Below are 18502 nucleotides of genomic sequence, written 5' to 3' on the forward strand. Positions count from 1 at the left end.
TGTATTTGAAGTGCACAAAAAAAAGTCAGTGTTGATGGGGGAATCCCTCCTGCAGTACTACTGTGTTCTGCGAGGTAATCACTTGTAAAAAATCAAACAGGCTGGTTGTACTGCAGTCGATTGATGGATCAAATCTCGGCACATCCATTCTGAAGCAGCCGAGATTTCATCTAACCCCTGTAAAATTTAACTTTGCAATCTGTATCCCATTGGGGAGATTTTCCTTCACTTTCTGTCCCATACCAAAAACAGGATGTGAGTGAAAATCTCTTTAAAATGAGGGGTTCTCTGGTTGTCACCAGAAAGTTGAAGTACAGACAAGCAGTAAATACACCAATGCAATACATATAAGGCAGCTGTTCTACTGAGCAAAAGATGCGTATTTCTGTACATCCAATCCTGAGATTTACACCGCTCTGTCACAGAGCCAAACAGATGACACCACTGTCAGTTCAAAGTCTACAAGAAATAAGATTTTATCCTCATTCCACCCCCCAGTTTTCTGTTTGTAAAGTAAAACAGTAGCAGACTGCTACCAAGTCTAATTTTAGTATTTGCACCACTTGGGAAGGGGGGTGGAGGGGGGCTTGAGTATTTATTATCGAACACAACACTTAATTTGTGACTTTCAGATCTGCCTGGAGTTCCTTTCCTCAAGGTACTGACACAGAATGTTGCACAGCACAGACAATTTAAACAAAAGAGACCCATTGGATTGGAGTTTCTGAAGGTTTCGTATTCTACTCACCTGCTTGTATGTAGATCAGCCAGTGTCTCACTTGGCTATTTAGGGGAAGACTACACAACATGCACCAAAGTCCTTCTGAGGTCTGACCACTCACAAATAATCAGATTACCTCTTGTCTGACCAGCTTTACAAGTATTCTGCTTACACTTTAATGAGGTTACCCTCTAGTGTACAATGTGCTATTTTCTAAAACCAGTGTTTATTTACATTTTAATGAAGGATTATGGATAAAGCCTAGGCCTAATCTCCTGCAGCTGTCCGCATGGGATGATATTCCAGCAGAATGACTTCTATTCCTTCACAGTACATGAAAAAAATACAAGGAAAGATATGGCTAAGGAGCACTCTTCAAGACAGCAATATAAAGCCTTTTTCTAAACTTAACTAATGCATTGTTATTCATGCGGGAGGGGGGAATTCACAAGGCTTTTGTCTAGGAAATTTCCTGTGATTTACACCATAGGTGGATACTGTTAAACACTGAACATGCCATCGGGAAAAATAAACCGACAAGGTAAAGGAGGCCACAGAGGGTTGAAGTACACCAAGTCAAACTAAAGAAATTTTTTAAGTGGAGAGCCAAATTTTAGCAGCGGGTTTGGAAATGATTTGTTATATCTGCTACCTAGTATACTGCCAAATGGCTGTTACAATGATGGCAATTTTGATAACTGAGAAGACCTAGCAGCTGCTAGTCACATGAACTTGATCTGTAATGTTAAAGACGTTTTGTAACTTGGCTAATCCACTTCTCTAGTTCTAATAAGTTTCAGGAAAATACCTGACCATTTAGCACCGCACAGATAACACCAACACTTTGATTGAAACACCATGGAAAGGCAGATGCTATTGTCCAAAAAGAGGATAGGAGATGTGAAAATTGTGGAATCACCCTGTTCTAGCTAAAACATCCAGTTGAATGAGACTGCCTACAACTAGATATACCATTGACTTGGATATATAAGATCCTTTACAAACAAGGGGAAGGCCTAAATAAAAGCTAGGCATACAATAGTGATGCACTGATATATTGGTGCTGACAATCGGGTTATCAGCGCTTTGGCAATAGAAAAAAAAAGGTGCCGATTGATTTCAATGCAAAATTGAATCCTATTGACTTCAATGTAAAATCGCATCCCATTGACTTCAATGCAAAAACACCCTCTATTGACATAAATTAAAAAACGCCCCCTAATTACGTCAAAATAAAATTGCGCCCCTGACTTCAATGCAAAACCGCCCCCTATTGACTTCAATGCAAAAACACCCCCTATTGACTTCAATGCAAAAACACCCCCTATTGACTTCAACACTCCTTGGCCACTTTATTAGGTATACCTTTGCTAGTGCCAAGAAAATATCCCTCATACCATTACACCACAACCAGCCTGAACAGTTGATAGAAGACAGGATGGATCCATGCTTTCATGTTGTTTACGTCAAATTCTGACCCTACCATCTGAATGTCGCAGCAACCAATCTTCCCATTCTTCTCTGACCTCAACAAGGCACTTTTGTCCACACAACTGCCGCTCACTGGATATTTTCTCTTTTTTGACCATTCTCTGTAAACCCTAGAGATGGTTGTGCATTAAAATCCCAATAGATCTGCAGTTTTTGAAATACTCAGACCAGCCTGTCTGGCACCAACATTCATGCCATGTTCAAAGCCACCTAAATCCCCTTTCTTCCCCATTCTGATGCTTGGTTTGAACTTCAGCAAGTCATCTGAGTTGCTGCCATGATTGGCTGATTAGCAATCAATTAAAGTGTTAGCAAGCAATTGAACAGGTGTACCTAATAAAGTGGTCGGTGATTATATGAAAAATAGACAAAACGCCCACAAATTGAATAACTAAGTGGATAAACTTTTCAAACAGTTGTTTTAATCTTTCATGACTGATATGATACATGGTATGTTCAATTTACCATTTTCTTTTTTTCCCCATTTAGTTTCTTGCCATTTCCTCACTTTGTCCTTAGAACTTGGTGATTTTATGTTTTGGTGAACATTTTAGTGAATACACCTACTAATCACTTCAGCTTCTAGTAGAGGTAAGGCATTGCAGCACAGCAAAGATGAAATAGGGCAAAATTTGGGCCTTGGTAGTAGATGCAACTACAAACCCCCTCCACAATCATTTTGATTGTCACTGATAAGTAAGGACTTTAGTAGACACAGAGATACTACACATTTGGACTGTCTGTGTTGGCATAGTCTGACCCATTTTACACCAACTGCCTAGAAGTGCATTTTCCCTTGTGACGTGACCCAGATATGTTCAGCTGCCTTGATTGCCCTGTGAATGATCCAGTTGAGCAACACAGTAATGGATGACAGGCATAATGGAGAGATCACCTACTTGAACTAGATTCTTCCTATTGGATGGACAGATCACTACTAAACTGGATAATTTCTTCACTGTAGCCACTCTATTGCCCTTAAATACTGTTCAACATAAACACAAATCTCACAAATTGGCCAAAGTAAATAACTGAAGAAAAATAGAGGGCCTGTGCAGCTCCATGCGAAACTAGTTGTGAAATAAGGTAAATTCTTAGTCAATTAGTGAAAGCACATTATATGGATTCAAATCTTTAGTGCAGATCTTATAAAAAATGGTTCTTTTTTGCAGTATATCACAATACCCAGGTAGGAAAAGAATCAGATACCTGTAGACTTTAAAACAGACTGTTGGGAATATAGACAAGTGCTTCTCTGATCAGGAAAAGATTTCCAAATAATTAGAGGCATTAGTATTACAATGAGCAGTAACAGGTGTGGTAATGATGCAAATTACCTGGTGATTATGCTAGGAAATTATACCATGTATAGGATGAGAATAAGTTATGTCTGATATTCTTTTCTTTCAATTAAAATCTAGATGCAATTTCAATTGAAAATCAGGTTGCACGGTGACTATATCTACCAAGTTATGCATGCTACCATGGTCCAAGTAATTAACACAGAGTGGCTAGATGCTTATAATTTGGCAATCTGGGTGCAGTCTAAACTATTTCTGAACAGCTGACCAACATATAAAACATTTTACAGGGTGAATATATAAGTTCATGCAGTTGTCATATACTATTTTATGAAGACTAGTGACTTGCAATCTACATGGTGTTGTAGCCATTTTAGATATTGATCCAATATCCCCATGCTTGCTAAGCATCAGTGGTACCATAGAGAAAGTGCACACAGATGTATTTCATATTAGGATTTCTCTGTAGCTGCAGCCTGCATTTTGTGGTGACAAAACAATGGGTACCATATAATATAACTGAAGATGAAACTAGCTTCACTTTAACTTGATGCAATCTAAGAAGGCCATGTGATAAACAGCACTATCTGTCCACCTTCACAAGCACTACGAACGCTTTCATGAAATGGGGACAGCAGGGATCAATGTGTGATGAACACCAAGATGTGTGCTGGCTAAAACAAGGTTCTCTACTGACAGTGTTTGAAGTAGATTAGAGACTGACATGGTATTGGAGAATAGAAGAGTCAAAGTGTCAAGCAGTCTATTTTTGTGTCACCTAATTATACCAGTGAAATGGACTTAAAGATTTCATTTAAATAAAATGAGTCAAATCTTCCCAATAACTGATGTTTAATCACTGACCAGGACATCCAAGAGAGTTTATTACCTAAAAGGACCTTCATCGTGTATATGTCATTTACGTTGCAGAAAGAAAAAAAAAATCAAATTATGGTGTGTTCATCACAACACTGTATAATGTGTTATCTCATTTTGCTTTAAAAACTCTGAAGAGGTTGCATTAATCTTGGAATGTGACTCAATAAATTGTTACCCACAGTGGATAGGGTCTTAGAAATGTATGCTACAGGTGACACTTTTCAACTGTTGGGAAAGTCAAGGGGATGCTTCTGCTTTTTTATGATATTAAATAGTTATACATTTGCTATTTAAAAAATATATCCCCTACAATCCTTTTGTTCAACCACTTTTATTTAACCATTCAATTAATGAATTCATTGCTTAACACTCGTAATGCTAAACATATGTTTAAGGAGGAAGCCACAGGACTTACAATAGCAGGCCACTGCTTCCTTCCAAGCTCATCAGCCACTCTAAGAGGAACTAAAACCAAATGCTGCGTCTCAGGGACAGAAGCTGGTGTATATATTTTCTAACAGGATAGTAAAGTGAGATACATGATATTACTTACCATGACATCCCCAAACTCAGAGACTCATGGGGGTTTATTTACTAAAGCTGGAGAGTCCAAAATCAGACTCCCTTCTGCATAGAAACCAATCAGCTTCTAACCTCAGCTTGTTCAATGAAGCTTTGGCAATGAAACCTGGAAGCTGATTGGTTTCTATGCAGAAGGGAGTCTAAATTTGGACTCTCCAGCTTTAGTAAATAAACCCCATGATGTCTCAGACCAAACCTGTGACCATTTTAGTTATCATGAATATTTGTTTGTTGGACTGCCAAAAATTGACTGAACAAGACAAAACGATCTAGCAGAGGAGGTATCAAAATCTTAAACCTAGCCTAACAAAAGAGTATAAGGAATCTAATAAATTATTTAAAACAAGACTTTAAACGTATAATGTGATACATACGTGTATAAAACAGGATATTGTGTGCCCAAGTATAAATATTGTTTGTGTAAAAATAGAACTGTACCTACCTGAACATATCTCCCAGACCTTTCAGCATGCCACCCTTTTTGGCCTTGCCTTTATCTTTATCTCTGTCTTTTTTCTTCTCTTTACTACTCTTTTCCTTTTTATTCTTGTCTTGGCTTGACCCATTAACCTGTCTCTCTAGAGAATGAGATGGCTGGTCACTGGCAGTAGAAACTGACTCTCGCCCAGATCGAGAGCTCTCTTCAGTGTCTTCCTCCACTGAAAAAATAAATAAATAAAATGTCAGTAAAAATGACAGAGTACACAGAATCACGACAGTGGCAACAACTGACCCAACCAATGAAAGACTGACCATTATTGCTACCATTGAAAATGCATGAAGAAAATAAATAACAGTTTCCAAACGTGAAGACATGTGAAAGGCTTAGCATATACAGTATGTTCCAATAAATAAAACAGAGATGTATTTTGCATTTAACCTACCCCATGTGGTAGAACTGTCCTTATGTTCCTGCAGTATTTGACTGGTACCTGATAAAGTATTAGACGCAATTAAGGGTATTCACATTACATTCCTTTGCAGCCTCCACCCAGCACCAGTGTAAGAAAAAGGTCTGAGAGTGAATTAATTAAAAAAACACATGAGGTTGCAGTGAAAGGGAAATCAGAGAAAGAAACTGACCACAGCAACCTATTACCAACCAAATCTCATTCCTTCTTTTCTAAAGACAAAAAAGTAAGCCTGATAGTTTGCTAGTAGCAGCTGCTTAAAATCTGTTCTGATCCTTGTCAGTCATCCCCAGAGTACAAAGACAGTGGAGTTTTACAAGCACTTTACCTACCCTGCTCAAAAGACTTGTTTAGAGGTTCCAACTGTGATGTGACACCTAGTAAAGTATCAATTGAAGGGTAATGAGTTTCTGTATGGGTACAGCTCTTTATTTTTGAAACTACTATAAAGAGTAAAATTCATAATTGTCAAATTAATAATAGTCATCTAAACTTATTAACAACTTTTCAGTTCCGGTTATTAAATAATAAGTGCATCTTTTAATTTAAATTTTCACATAAATAGTGTATGAGCCCCTAAGCATTTTAGCAAATGTAAGTTATTGCTTCATCTCTCTGTATCCCTCTCTAAAGGACACTCTTCTAATGTGGATGTCAGATTACACAGTTCAAAAACTCAAGTTTCTGAGGTGGGAGTACTCAGACATTTCTGTCGACAGATATAGAATACTTGCCAACTACTTAACATGGCCACCTAAGCAGAACCTTCTATAGACACAGCCTCCTTACCCCTTCTTATACATCACAGAATGCAGACAGCATTTTCACTCACTGACAACAAATGTGAGCGGTTTGCTAGACAGTCAGTGCAAGGTATGGGGTCACCAGACTTCTAAGAGAACAGAATTTGAGAGCCTTGAATCTCCAGATTTATCTAAAAGCCTTACTGTTCGGTGGGATGCTTGCTTTACAGGGATAGGCAGTTAGGAATTGGTGATATCTAGATAAAGCATTAGAAAACATGATTTTTTTTTAATTTATATTTTTTATTGTTTTTTTTTTTCTAGTTGAACATAATTGTCTCAAATTCCTTGACGTACTGAAAAAAGCAACAGGTAACAAAATAAAGAACACCCCTTGAACCACTCAGCTCTTCATTATTCATGGTACCAACAAATCCATTAAAAAGCATTTTGCATAATCTTTTACTGTATTGAGAGCAATAATTCCCACATAGGAGCACTTGTCACAGGTAGTATCTGCCACAAAATTGGCTGTGGAACCTTTCATGCAACTTGGAAGTCTGATCGTTGTGGAACATGATAGCATGGATAATACTTCCACTTGGGCTGCTTGGACAGTGTTTACAAAAGGCTCAAGAGATCAGAGATGTTATCCAATTAAAATGACTCTACCCAGCATTTGCCCGTGCCACCTTCTTCAGTCCCCCTAGCCTCCCCGCCCCCTTTACCCCTTTTTCTTGTTGCCTTCTTTTGTTTACTTAAAAAAGATAAAAAAGCAGCAGCAGCACCAAAATCCACTCAATCCCATGTCAAATACTGAAAACTTAACATAATTCTTAGTGAAGATAGAAATGGCAGGTTAGGAACATTGGGCTTCCCATGCCTCAATGGAATCAGAGAAAAGCAATATGTACTCAAACAAGTTTCTGTAAAAGAACAAGAGGTGGGTTCTACCAACACCCATCACCCCTGTGTGCAGGAAAAAATGTATTCTATAGAAAATATACTACAATACACGTTCAAAAAAATGTATTCCCCTTCAGATTCCACCTACCCCACTCTGAAAAGCTGTTCAATACTTCCAGCTGGGATCTGCTAGTGTCTGTTAAATCAGTGTCACAATTATTGATTTCTAACAGGAATGAACAACCACTACTATCATCTCTAAATCCAAGCATTCTTTACACCATAATCGGCAGTCAGAATTTTTAGATATATCCCATAACCACTGAGCTAGAATACAACAAACTTTAAGACCGAGAATGATCTATGAAAAATAGATTGGGAAAAAATAGGTCTCCTGTCAGCAACAATTAGGCAGGTTTAGTTTTCATCATTGAAACTGCGCTAGGGAAATTAAGCAAGGTATCCGATTGGTGCATATAAGCATTGTGACGTTCTTTTGCTCAAGACCTAAATAGGAGTGTGAATGCTTTCCATTGTGTGCCTCCCATCAGATGTCAAACACAGAAGAGAAGAGACATGGACCCTCAGCTGGCAATTTAATTATTAACAGTAATGGCTTTACAGTGTGTATTTATAACCTCCACCTGTCATAATACTTCATGTCATCAGTATGAAATGATGATGCGAAATGTAATCACCATGACCGCAGAACCAAAACCAGCTTAACATTTCAAGTGCAAGTTCACCTTTATGATGCTTCTACCTGAAACATATTGACCGTACATTCTTCAAATTCTGAATGTTGTTAATGACCTATATTTCCCTTTTCAAGTTTGTGGTGTTCTTTTGGCCCCACATGCTTTACTAGTGTTTGCTAATTACCAAAGAAGATTTTTACAATAGAGCCCTGTATTGACAGACACAATGTTCTGCCTACCACAGGCTCAACTGGAAATAGAACTGCCTGGAAAGCACTACTGTCACCAGGACATACAGAGTTGAGTAAGTGCCAAAGCATTTACTTTTCATTAAAAAGAATGAGGGTAGGAAGGTGAAACAGGTTAAAGATTATATAAGTGATCCTAAGGTTCAGCTTCAAAGGTCAGGACACAAATGGTGCAGCAGGACTTTCTTTTTAAGTCTTCCCACCAATGGTAACAACTTGTGTTGGAGGGGATGTGATCAAGTGTGCACAGTCCTCCACGTGGCTATGGTCCTGTCTGCATAGCAGAAGCTTTTGGAATGCGTTGTTTACATTGATAACAGCAGTAACAGGTATTATTACCAAGGCCAATTGAGAACAGGCAATCTGGAGTGAAGGTATGGAAAAATATCCACCATGGTTTCAATCGTTCGTTCTAAACTTCCTGTCAGCAGCATTTTATGGTAGTTAGAAACTGGAAATCTGACTTGACTCCTTGTTTATCTGAAATTACAGGGTATAGTGCCATGAAAAAGTATTCATACCCCTTGAAATTTACCACATGTTATGTTATAACCAAAAATGTAAATTTATTTTATTGGGACTTTATGTGATAGACCACCACAAAGTGACACATAATTGTGAAGTGGGAGGAAAATGATACATAGTTTTCAAACTTTTTTACAAATAAATATCTGTAAAGTGTGGCATGCATTTGTATTCAGCACCCCGGAGTAAATACTTTGTAGAACCACCTTTCACTGCATTTACAGCTGCAAGTCTTTTTGGGGATGTCTCTACCAGCTTTGCACATCTAGAGAGTGAACTTTTTGTCCATTCTTCTTTGCAAAATAGCTCAGATTGGATGGAGAGTTTCTGTGAACAGCAATTTTCAAGTCTTGCCACAGATTCTCCAATTGGATTTAGGTCTGGACTTTGACTGGGCTATTCTAACACATGAATATGCTTTGATCTAAACCATTTCATTGTAGCTCTGGCTGTATGTTTAGGGTCATTGTCCTACTGGAAGGTGAACCTCCGCCCAGTCTCAAGTCTTTTGCAGACTCTTAACAGGTTGTCTTCTGAGATTGCCCTGTATTTGTCTCCATCCATCTTCCCATCAACTCTGATCAACTTCCCTATCCCTGCTGAAGAAAAGCATCCCCACATGATGCTGCCATCATCATGTTTCAGGGTGGGGATGGTGTGTTCAGGGTGATGTGCAGTGTTAGTTTTCCACCACACAGTGTTTTGCTTTAGGCCAAAAAGTTCAATTTTGGTCTCATCTGACAAGAGCACCTTCTTCCACATGTTTGATGTGTTCCCCCATATGGCTTCTTGCAAATGGGACTTCTTATGGCTCTCTTTCAACGCTGGCTTTCTTCTTGCCACTCTTCCCTAAAGGCCAGATTTGTGGAGTGCACAACTAATAGTTGTCTTGTGGACAGATTCTCCCACGTGAGCTGTGGATCTCTGCAGCCCCTCCAGAGTGACCATGGGCCTTTTGGCTGCTTCTCTGATTAATGCTCTTCTTGCCCGGCTTGTCAGTTTAGGTGGACGGCCATGTCTTGGTACATTTGCAGTTGTGCCATACTCTTTCCATTTTCGGATGATGGATTGAACAGTGCTCCATGAGATGTTCAAAGCTTGGGATATTTTTCTTATAACCTAACCCTACTTTAAACTTCTCCACAACTTAATCCCTGACCTGTCTGGTGTGTTCCTTGGCCTTCATGATGCTGTTTGTTCACTAATGTTCTCTAACAAACCTCTTCACAGAACACTAACATCAACAACAGGGCACTATTCTACCCACTGACACCAACGATGGGGCACTATTTCTCCAACTTACACAAAGAATAGAGCGCTATTCCTCCCCTAATGCCAAAGATGCATTGTTTACTACCAATGAAGCAGGAAAACTTCTACTCCCAATGGCTACAGCCTGGCCCTCCTGAAGTCTGAAAGCCAGTAAACTAGCCATTTAGAAAGTTTGGAGATGCCTGCTCTATCACATAAAATCCCAAAAAAATACATTTACGTTTTTGGTTGTAACATGACAAAATGTGGAAAATTTCAAGGGGTACACACTTTTTTCAAGGCACTGTACCTAGAGGTAATATGTGGATATGAGCAACTCTTTGCCTACAAAGATAGCAATTCTGATAAATTTCATAAACTATGGGAACCCTGGCTTACATTTCATCACTGAATTCATAGACATAGCCATTGAGTTACGGAAGCTTTATTTTTGCCAGTTAGTTTTTTTATATACAATGGTCTGTACCCCGATTTCTTCGCTTAAAAGTTAGCTATGGACAACTTTTTTTACTAGAGATATGTGCAGTACTATACTGTACTTCTCAAGATGTTCTTGATATTGTTACTATTGATGTTTTCCACTACAAACGGTGAACTCCTTTATATTTAGCCATCTTAGGCTTTCTCTATGGACCTAACTGTATGTTTTGCCTTTTCTAATACTGTTGGAAAAATATTAAAAAATCTATCTTAAGAAAAAAAAAATCTGCCCACCCACATAAATGTAGTCAAAAGGAATCATGTAACAGAGGAAGATAAGTTAAAAAATCTAATGTGTCAATACACATGACACAGCACTGCTTTTTTCTCTAAGTTGCAAGCTGAACCTATATTTTAGTGTCACCTCTGCACATGTAGGATAGAGCCAGCTACACAACTAATCAGAAAAGCTCACCTACCCCCCTCCGATGAACTGTTTAGCTGGGACTTACTGGCACCTGTTAAGAGTATATAATACAATCAGGTTATCCAGTAAAGGGTCTGCCTATTTTTGTGTTTCTAACATGTAATATTAGACATTTTATTTCAGGTATTCTCTGTGATCACATAGAACAGTAACAAAAACAATCATGATGCTTTAGCTACATGGCTAAAGGAAAATATGTTTACATGTGCATGTATCCGTATTGGTGTCTAACTACATGACAGAGGATCCCCTTCACCAACACCAGTGACCACACACAGACGTACGGGGCACATGTGATTGCCCACAGAACCAAACCTACCCCATTCTGATGAGCTATTCAGGGTCTCCAACTGGGATTTGTTATGACCTGTTGAAGTATTTTAATTGTATTAAGTTGTTTCACATACAAAATATACTCAAGAAAAGGCACACTGCATAATGTTAATAACTGGTTATTCAGAGTACACACAGTGTGCCCATTTGTTTATTACCAACTGCATATGAGAAACGAAACTTGAAATTTTATGGGGGGAAAAAAAAAATCTAGTTTTTCTTTTATTGAAATATTATTGACCACAAACCATTTCTCTTTCTCAAGTCAAATGGGCCTACATTAACCACTTCCCATGTATATAAACGCCCAGACAGGAGCAGTGCAGGGGCGGGTGGACGTTTATAAATGTCCTCCCCGCTCCCTGCTTGTGCACGCTTCCTGGGAGCATTGTGCGGGACCTCTGTGTGAGGACCCGATCATACTAAAAAGATGATTGAATACATTTTGGCCAAGATTTATGAAGAAATATTATTTATTTGCAAAATTTTATAAGAAAAACACTTTTTCAAAATTTTTTGGACTTTTTCACTTATATAGCAAAAAAAAAAAATCCCAGTGGTGAATAAATACCACCAAAATAAAGTTGTATCTGTCTCAAAAAAAGGCTAAAAAATTCATATGGGTACAGTGTTGCATGACCATGCAATTGTCATTCAAAGTGTGATAGCACTGAAAGCTGAAAATTGGCCTGTACTGGAAGGGGGTAAAAGTGTCCGGACTTGAAGTGGTTAATAGATTCAGGTGGTTAATGGCAACATTCCATTTTTTTTTGCAATCTATGTTGCTTTGGGGAGACATCCCTTTCCTCCTGTCCCGTAAAAAAAAACAAAAAGTAAAATAAAAAAAACGCTATAACATGAGGAAAATCCTCTCTCAGATAGTTATTGATAAAACAAGTAACCCCACTATAAAATGACCCCACTATTCCTGCCTGTTGATAACTCACATTTTGGATATTCCCTCACTTTCAGTTAGAACAAACAGAAGCAAATCTCCTTACAGGGCAAACAGAAATCAATAAAAACCAGACAATGGTCTCAATCCTCAGCCCCCTATCTAAAGCATAGATAGGATTTGGATTCAGATACACTTTAAGATACCGCTTTTGTCACCTCTAAACATTCAGTACCAAAAGTCAGGATTCGTCTAAAAATCCGCAGGCAGAATAATTATGACTTTATGGACTGGATTATGCTCATTCTTCTTGATTGCGTACATGTTGCTACAATTAACGCTTTAGATATATCAAGGGCTACTTTGTATTGCAGCTCTGTATTTCTGGTGGTCTATTCATGACTCTATAATGTTAAAATTACAGGCCACTGATGCTACCATTAACTGATAGGAATTTACTCTTATCACACTTACCTGGCCATTTGCAACACTTACAGCATTTCACAATCTTCTAAATAAGCACTACTAAGATAATTTATCTCCATTACTGTAAAGTTTCAGTGTTCGAAAAAACACAATCAAATTATTAGGTTACCTTTTCTGGAGATACAGAAGGAGGAGGGTTAATGTGGCCATGACTTCTATAACTTTAAGTAGTGTATCCCCCCTTTCATTCCATACTTCTAGCCAGCTGAACCTGAGGGACAAACAAAGCCAGAACAGCATCCATTCTGACATCTCACAAGAGAGGAACATCTTGACTGAACCAGGTAATTTCAAGGAGGAAAAGAGCAAGCTCAGAGCTTTCTGTGACCAGACACCCAAGACAAGACAATCTGCTGCTCTTAGGCCTTCACAACCTTCCAGATTTAAAGAGCCAATTTAGCAACCAGCTGGGGCTCTACGGAACACAAAACACTGTTCTCTGTGTATTAAAGGAAAGCAGCAACAGAGCAAATAACCAAGCTTGATGTCATAACTCTCACTGCGACAGAGCTGTTCCTTCACCCACACCGATAGTCACTTGCTGTTCTACAATACAGTTCACTCAGAAACTTAAAGTCACAAATATATTAATATGAAATCATATTTTCCATAAGTGTACATTTTGGTTTCTTTTAACATTTTTTTTTTATAAGGGCCCACACAAACTAGGAGCAGAAAAAGTGCTGAAACCTCTGGCAGAAAAAAAGCACATTGCATAAGAGTTTCTGAGAGTTTATAAGCATTTGATTTTATAAACATTTTTTTCTACTAAAACATTCCCCTCTGCTCATTTTCACTATAATCAATGTACACTATAAAATGCAAGATGCTCCTAAATGACGCGTTTATGAACGGTAAGCGTTTGCGTCTGCTCAAAAGCTCCTCTTAAAAACTTCATAATGCTACTCTAAAAATATGCATGTAAACTACCTAATGTGCATGGACATATAGGCTAATATAGAGCAGCTTCTACAGGCTGAAGAAAAAAACAAACCCACAAAAAGCCTGCATAAGCTACATTTTTTTTTTTTTTTTTTTTAAACACTTTCAAATTTTTTTTTGCTTTAAGTACCATGCCTCAGGTAAGTTTGCCATAAACCTACACATTTCAAACTGAAATTTTAATGAAAAATACATAAGTTAACCTACAGCGAAAATCCCATTTCAAAACAACAATAGAGCGATAGGAGCAGATCACCTTCTACTTTCACAAAAGGTAACCCCTTATGTATTTTTTTCATTATGTGCCCTACCAGGCACTTCTACCTCCTTCCTGCACAGGCCAATTTTCAGCTCTCAGCACTGTCGAACTTTGAATGACAATTACGCAGTCATGCAACACTGCACCCAAGCAACATTTTTATCTTTTTTGAGACAGATGGAGCTTTCTTTTGGTGGTATTTAATCACCATTGAGGTTTTTATATTTTGCTAAACTAAAAAAGACTGAAAATTTTAAAAAAAAAGTTTTTTTCCTTAGTTTCTGTTATAAAATTTTGCAAATAAGTAATTTTTCTCCTTCACTGATGTGCACTAATGAGGCTGCACTGATAGGTGACACTGATGGGCATTGACAAGCATCACTGATGGGCACTCAAAATCAGCACTCATATATGGAACTGATAGGTGGCACTGACTGGAACTTTTAGACGGCACTGACGGGCACTGATAGGCAGCACTTACAGGCAACACTGACTGGCACTGATAGGCGGCACTGAAAGGCAGCTCTGATGGGTACTGATATGTGGCATTGATGTGCACTGGTAGGCACTGATATGCACTGGTATGTGGCATTGATTAGCACTGACAGGTGGCACTGATGGGCTACACTGATCGTCAGTGTAGATGTCCCCTCTGAGGAATGCCAATTACCGGCTCTTCTCTGCTCACAAGCTGTCAGCGTGAGGAGAGGACTGCCGATAACCGACATTTCCTATTTACATGTGATCAGCTATAATTGGACACAGTTGATCACGACAGAACCGACGTCATTGGCTCCTTACAGTGATTAGTGATCCACTGTGTCCCAAAGACACAGCACAGCTCGCCCACAAGGGTACGCACGTGCAGATAAGAGTGGGGGGACGTCATATGAAGTCCTCCCAGAACAAGAGAACCACCGCCTGCCGTAATTACCTTAATCATGCTCTGCTTCAGTATGTCACAGTACATGTTGGCATTCATGGTTCCCTCACTGAACTGTACCCCCCAGTGCCGGCAGCACTCATGCAGACCCAGACCATGACACTCCCACCATCATGATTGACTGTAGGCAAGACACACTTGTCTTTGTACTCCTCACCTGGTTACCAGTTTATCTTGGTCACATCAGACCACAGGGCATAGTTCCAATAATCCATCCAAACGTGGGGTACACTATGGCTATTCTGGAGAGGGAATACATAGTTGTGGATATAGATACCCCTCCAGTTATTCTAGTGACATTACAAAATTGGAATGGTAAAGTTATCTTTGGACAAAAAAAGCTCAACACCAAAGTTTGCTTCTGACATTAAAGCAGTGGTGATCATGCACATACATTGTCATTGCTTGCACGCCACCATCTTCTTCCTCTATGCACTGCTGACACACAGACTGGGACTTAAAGGGTGAGCACATGGAGCTACACACGGGAGAGAGCAAAGTGTGCTACACACAGAGAGAGCAAAGTGTAGAGGGATGAGCTCAGCATGTTGTTGCTCACCCATTGTCTATTCGTAGCTTTGGGGCACACATGTGACAGGTCTGTATTGTATAAAACGATTGGAAAAGTTTTTTTTTTAAATAACTTTTTAAAATAACAAACATGTCATACTTACCTGCTCTGCGCAATGGTAAGTGGCCCTGAACAGTCTCCTCTCAGGTACACCTCCAGCGCTCTCAGTTCCTCCTCTTCTCCGTTTGACACAATAGGAAGCAGCTTTCTATGTTGGCACACATGCAAGCTCGATCCTGAGCTGGGCTCTGTGCGTCTATTGACACACAGTGCAGCTTAGCCCCACTCCCCCCTCAATGGATTTGACTGACAGCAGCAGGAGCCAATGGCTCCCACTGCTGCCTCCATGTCCAGTGAGGAGAGAGAGAGTGATTCAGCTGCTCTCAAGCAGAGCTCTGGATTAAGATCAGCAGGTATTTAGGGGCTAGGGGAACTGAACAAAGGTTTTTTTACCTAATGAAAAGAATGTAAGAAGGTCAAAAGAAGTTTAAGCCTTTACAACCACGTTAAACTATGGTTATTGAACACAGTTTTACATAAAAATAAAAGTGCATATATGTTCATCAAATCACAATGGGAACAATGACAGTCTCTCATATTCTTTTCTTTCATACATATATTCTAAAACATGTTGCCAAGAAGTTCCCTTATACTGATTGAGGTAGGTATGGCTTTAACGCCAAGAAAGTCACTTTAAAATTGTGCGAGTAGAATGACACCATAAGTTCCAAATTTTATTACATTTTAGGCAACAATTCCTATTCCCATGTATAACTTTTTCATAAGTAATAATGATATTAATTATTGATTTTTCACTGGGCTACAGTAGAAGTGAACAGTTTCAGCCATTTAATAGCAATGGCTTTGCAAGACCTAAACAAAGCTTTATGCACAAATATTCTAATAAAGTGTGGCCAGTGTTCCCCGTCTAATATATCAAATAAGCAAATGTTAAGTGTAAAGGGGAGAGGGAGATGAATTAAGGTGACAAGCACAATAACCACCTTCTGCCAGAAGTGAGACATAATCTAACAATATCATAAAAGGTGCATGAAATATGACTGAGAATCATTGCATACAGTTGGGAGTGGCCATACACCTCATTTAGTGCAAGTAAACAGGAGAGGGAAAGCTACAGTAGGTTGGACGCCACGCCGCCGGCGCCACAAGGGGCCCCGGTGGCCATCTTTGTTTACATCTGGGTCAGTAAAAATTTTTTGATTGAATTGTTTCTGCTATCCTGTGCCTGTATACCAAATAAAATACCTCAAGGATATTACACTATGTGGCCTTCTCTGTTTATTTGAGCTCTGGTGAAAACCAGCCAGATCTACAGAGCAGCCGCATCTATCCGAGTGCCAGGCAGCAAAAGCCATGTGACCAGACCAATTTGATGACACCAGAGGTCCAGTGATTTGATATACAAATGCGCATAAAGATTGCGTATCTGGTGAGTGCGCAATCCTTACATTATTTATCACCTGGCTGTTCCAATCATTGGACGTCTGAGGATCATCCTGGATCTTAAGAGCACCCCTTCATTGGACTCTTATTTTATCTTGCACTTCTTTCACTTTATAGCCACCATCCAGTGGCTTTATTTTATCAGCACACAGTCACTATCTATTATTATATGTTTGACTTTTAATTTCATTAGTGTCTTATTTTGTATAGCGCTGCACCTCCCCCTCTTTTTATTATTTACGTTTCTGAAGGTTGTATATGGTGCCTTTTTTGGTGTACAGCTGCTGTGTATCTGTTCAAGCGCTCATTAAACTCTGTTTTTTAAACAGGAGATAGGTACGTAGATAACATAGGTAGAATTAATCTATTAACAATTGCTGGTAAGACCAACATATAACAGGAGTAGATATCATCCAATTTCTTCATAGACATAGCAGGTGGTAGTAGGGTCTGTAAATTAGTTTTACTAATCAGTGTAGTTTTACCAAGCTTAATATGCAGCAAGTAGAGTAGAGAATGGACATTAACCTTCTGGGACCTTGCAACTTTGACAGTCTGACTAGTAGGTAATAAAATATGGATTTATCCTGGTCCCTGAATTGTGCCTCTGAACCATGTCTCTCCTGTAATTGCATGAATGAAAAAATGTTCCCTCCTAGTAAATGCTTGAAAGAGTTACAATACTATAGAATTTCCAAAACACAGTATCTGAAATCATACTTTTGCTCATATAGGGTCACCCTATAAGTTATGTGGGAGGTCCTGAAATAAGGGGAGTCATTTAACCTCTGTCCACACCCAGTTTTAAGATGAGTAGGTGGTGTATGCGGCGGAATAACTTAGGGACCTCAGTGTCTCCAAAGATCAACACAGCCCAGTTCTGTAACTAGTTGGTGGAGAGTTTTGGACGAGGTACAGAAGTATAGGTTAGAGGTGCTATGTCAGTCCAACACTGGGTTTAATAACATTTTCCACATACAAAAAAACCTGGAGGAAGTCTTGGCCTGTGTGGTGACCAGGAAAATAAAAAAAATGTCAGATGGTTACAATAGAGAAAGTCCCAGGATAAAATAACAGGGGGGAAAGTAGACAGGATCCACAGGAGTGTTTTTCCAACAGGGGATTGCATGCAGTCGCAAAAAAATAAGGTTCACTGGGTAAAAGTGAAAAGTTTATTTGTTAAAAATTAACAAAATGGTGTAGCTGGCATTGTACCCATCAGAGTATGGAAGCCTTAGGTGGGATGCAGTTTAGAGTGAAGCTAGTGCATAGTATGTTAAGAAGAACTACACTTTCCCATTATCGATAACATGCAGGTGTGGGGAATTGGCCATAGAATATTTGAAGCTTTCTTCATATAGTTTGTGTTTAGCTGCAAAAAAATGAGCCTCTTTGTTTCTGTAACTTAACAGAACAAACTGGGAA

General features: G+C 39.0%; 1 protein-coding gene across 10 annotated transcripts in view; it reads right to left on the minus strand.

The window, feature by feature from the left end:
- PARD3 (par-3 family cell polarity regulator) overlaps positions 1-18502 on the minus strand; it is an 814686-nt gene that overhangs the window by 283248 nt on the left and 512936 nt on the right. For all 10 annotated transcript variants that reach the window (XM_089668705.1, XM_089668703.1, XM_089668701.1 and 7 more), the window contains one exon: positions 5417-5633. In XM_089668705.1, coding sequence (XP_089524831.1) covers positions 5417-5633 — 217 coding nt within the window. The remainder of the gene's footprint in view (positions 1-5416; positions 5634-18502) is intronic.

The sequence above is a fragment of the Staurois parvus genome, unplaced genomic scaffold (genome assembly GCF_062004578.1).
Source record: "Staurois parvus isolate SC_StPar_1 unplaced genomic scaffold, SC_StPar_1.0 ptg000061l, whole genome shotgun sequence".
Taxonomy (NCBI): domain Eukaryota; kingdom Metazoa; phylum Chordata; class Amphibia; order Anura; family Ranidae; genus Staurois; species Staurois parvus.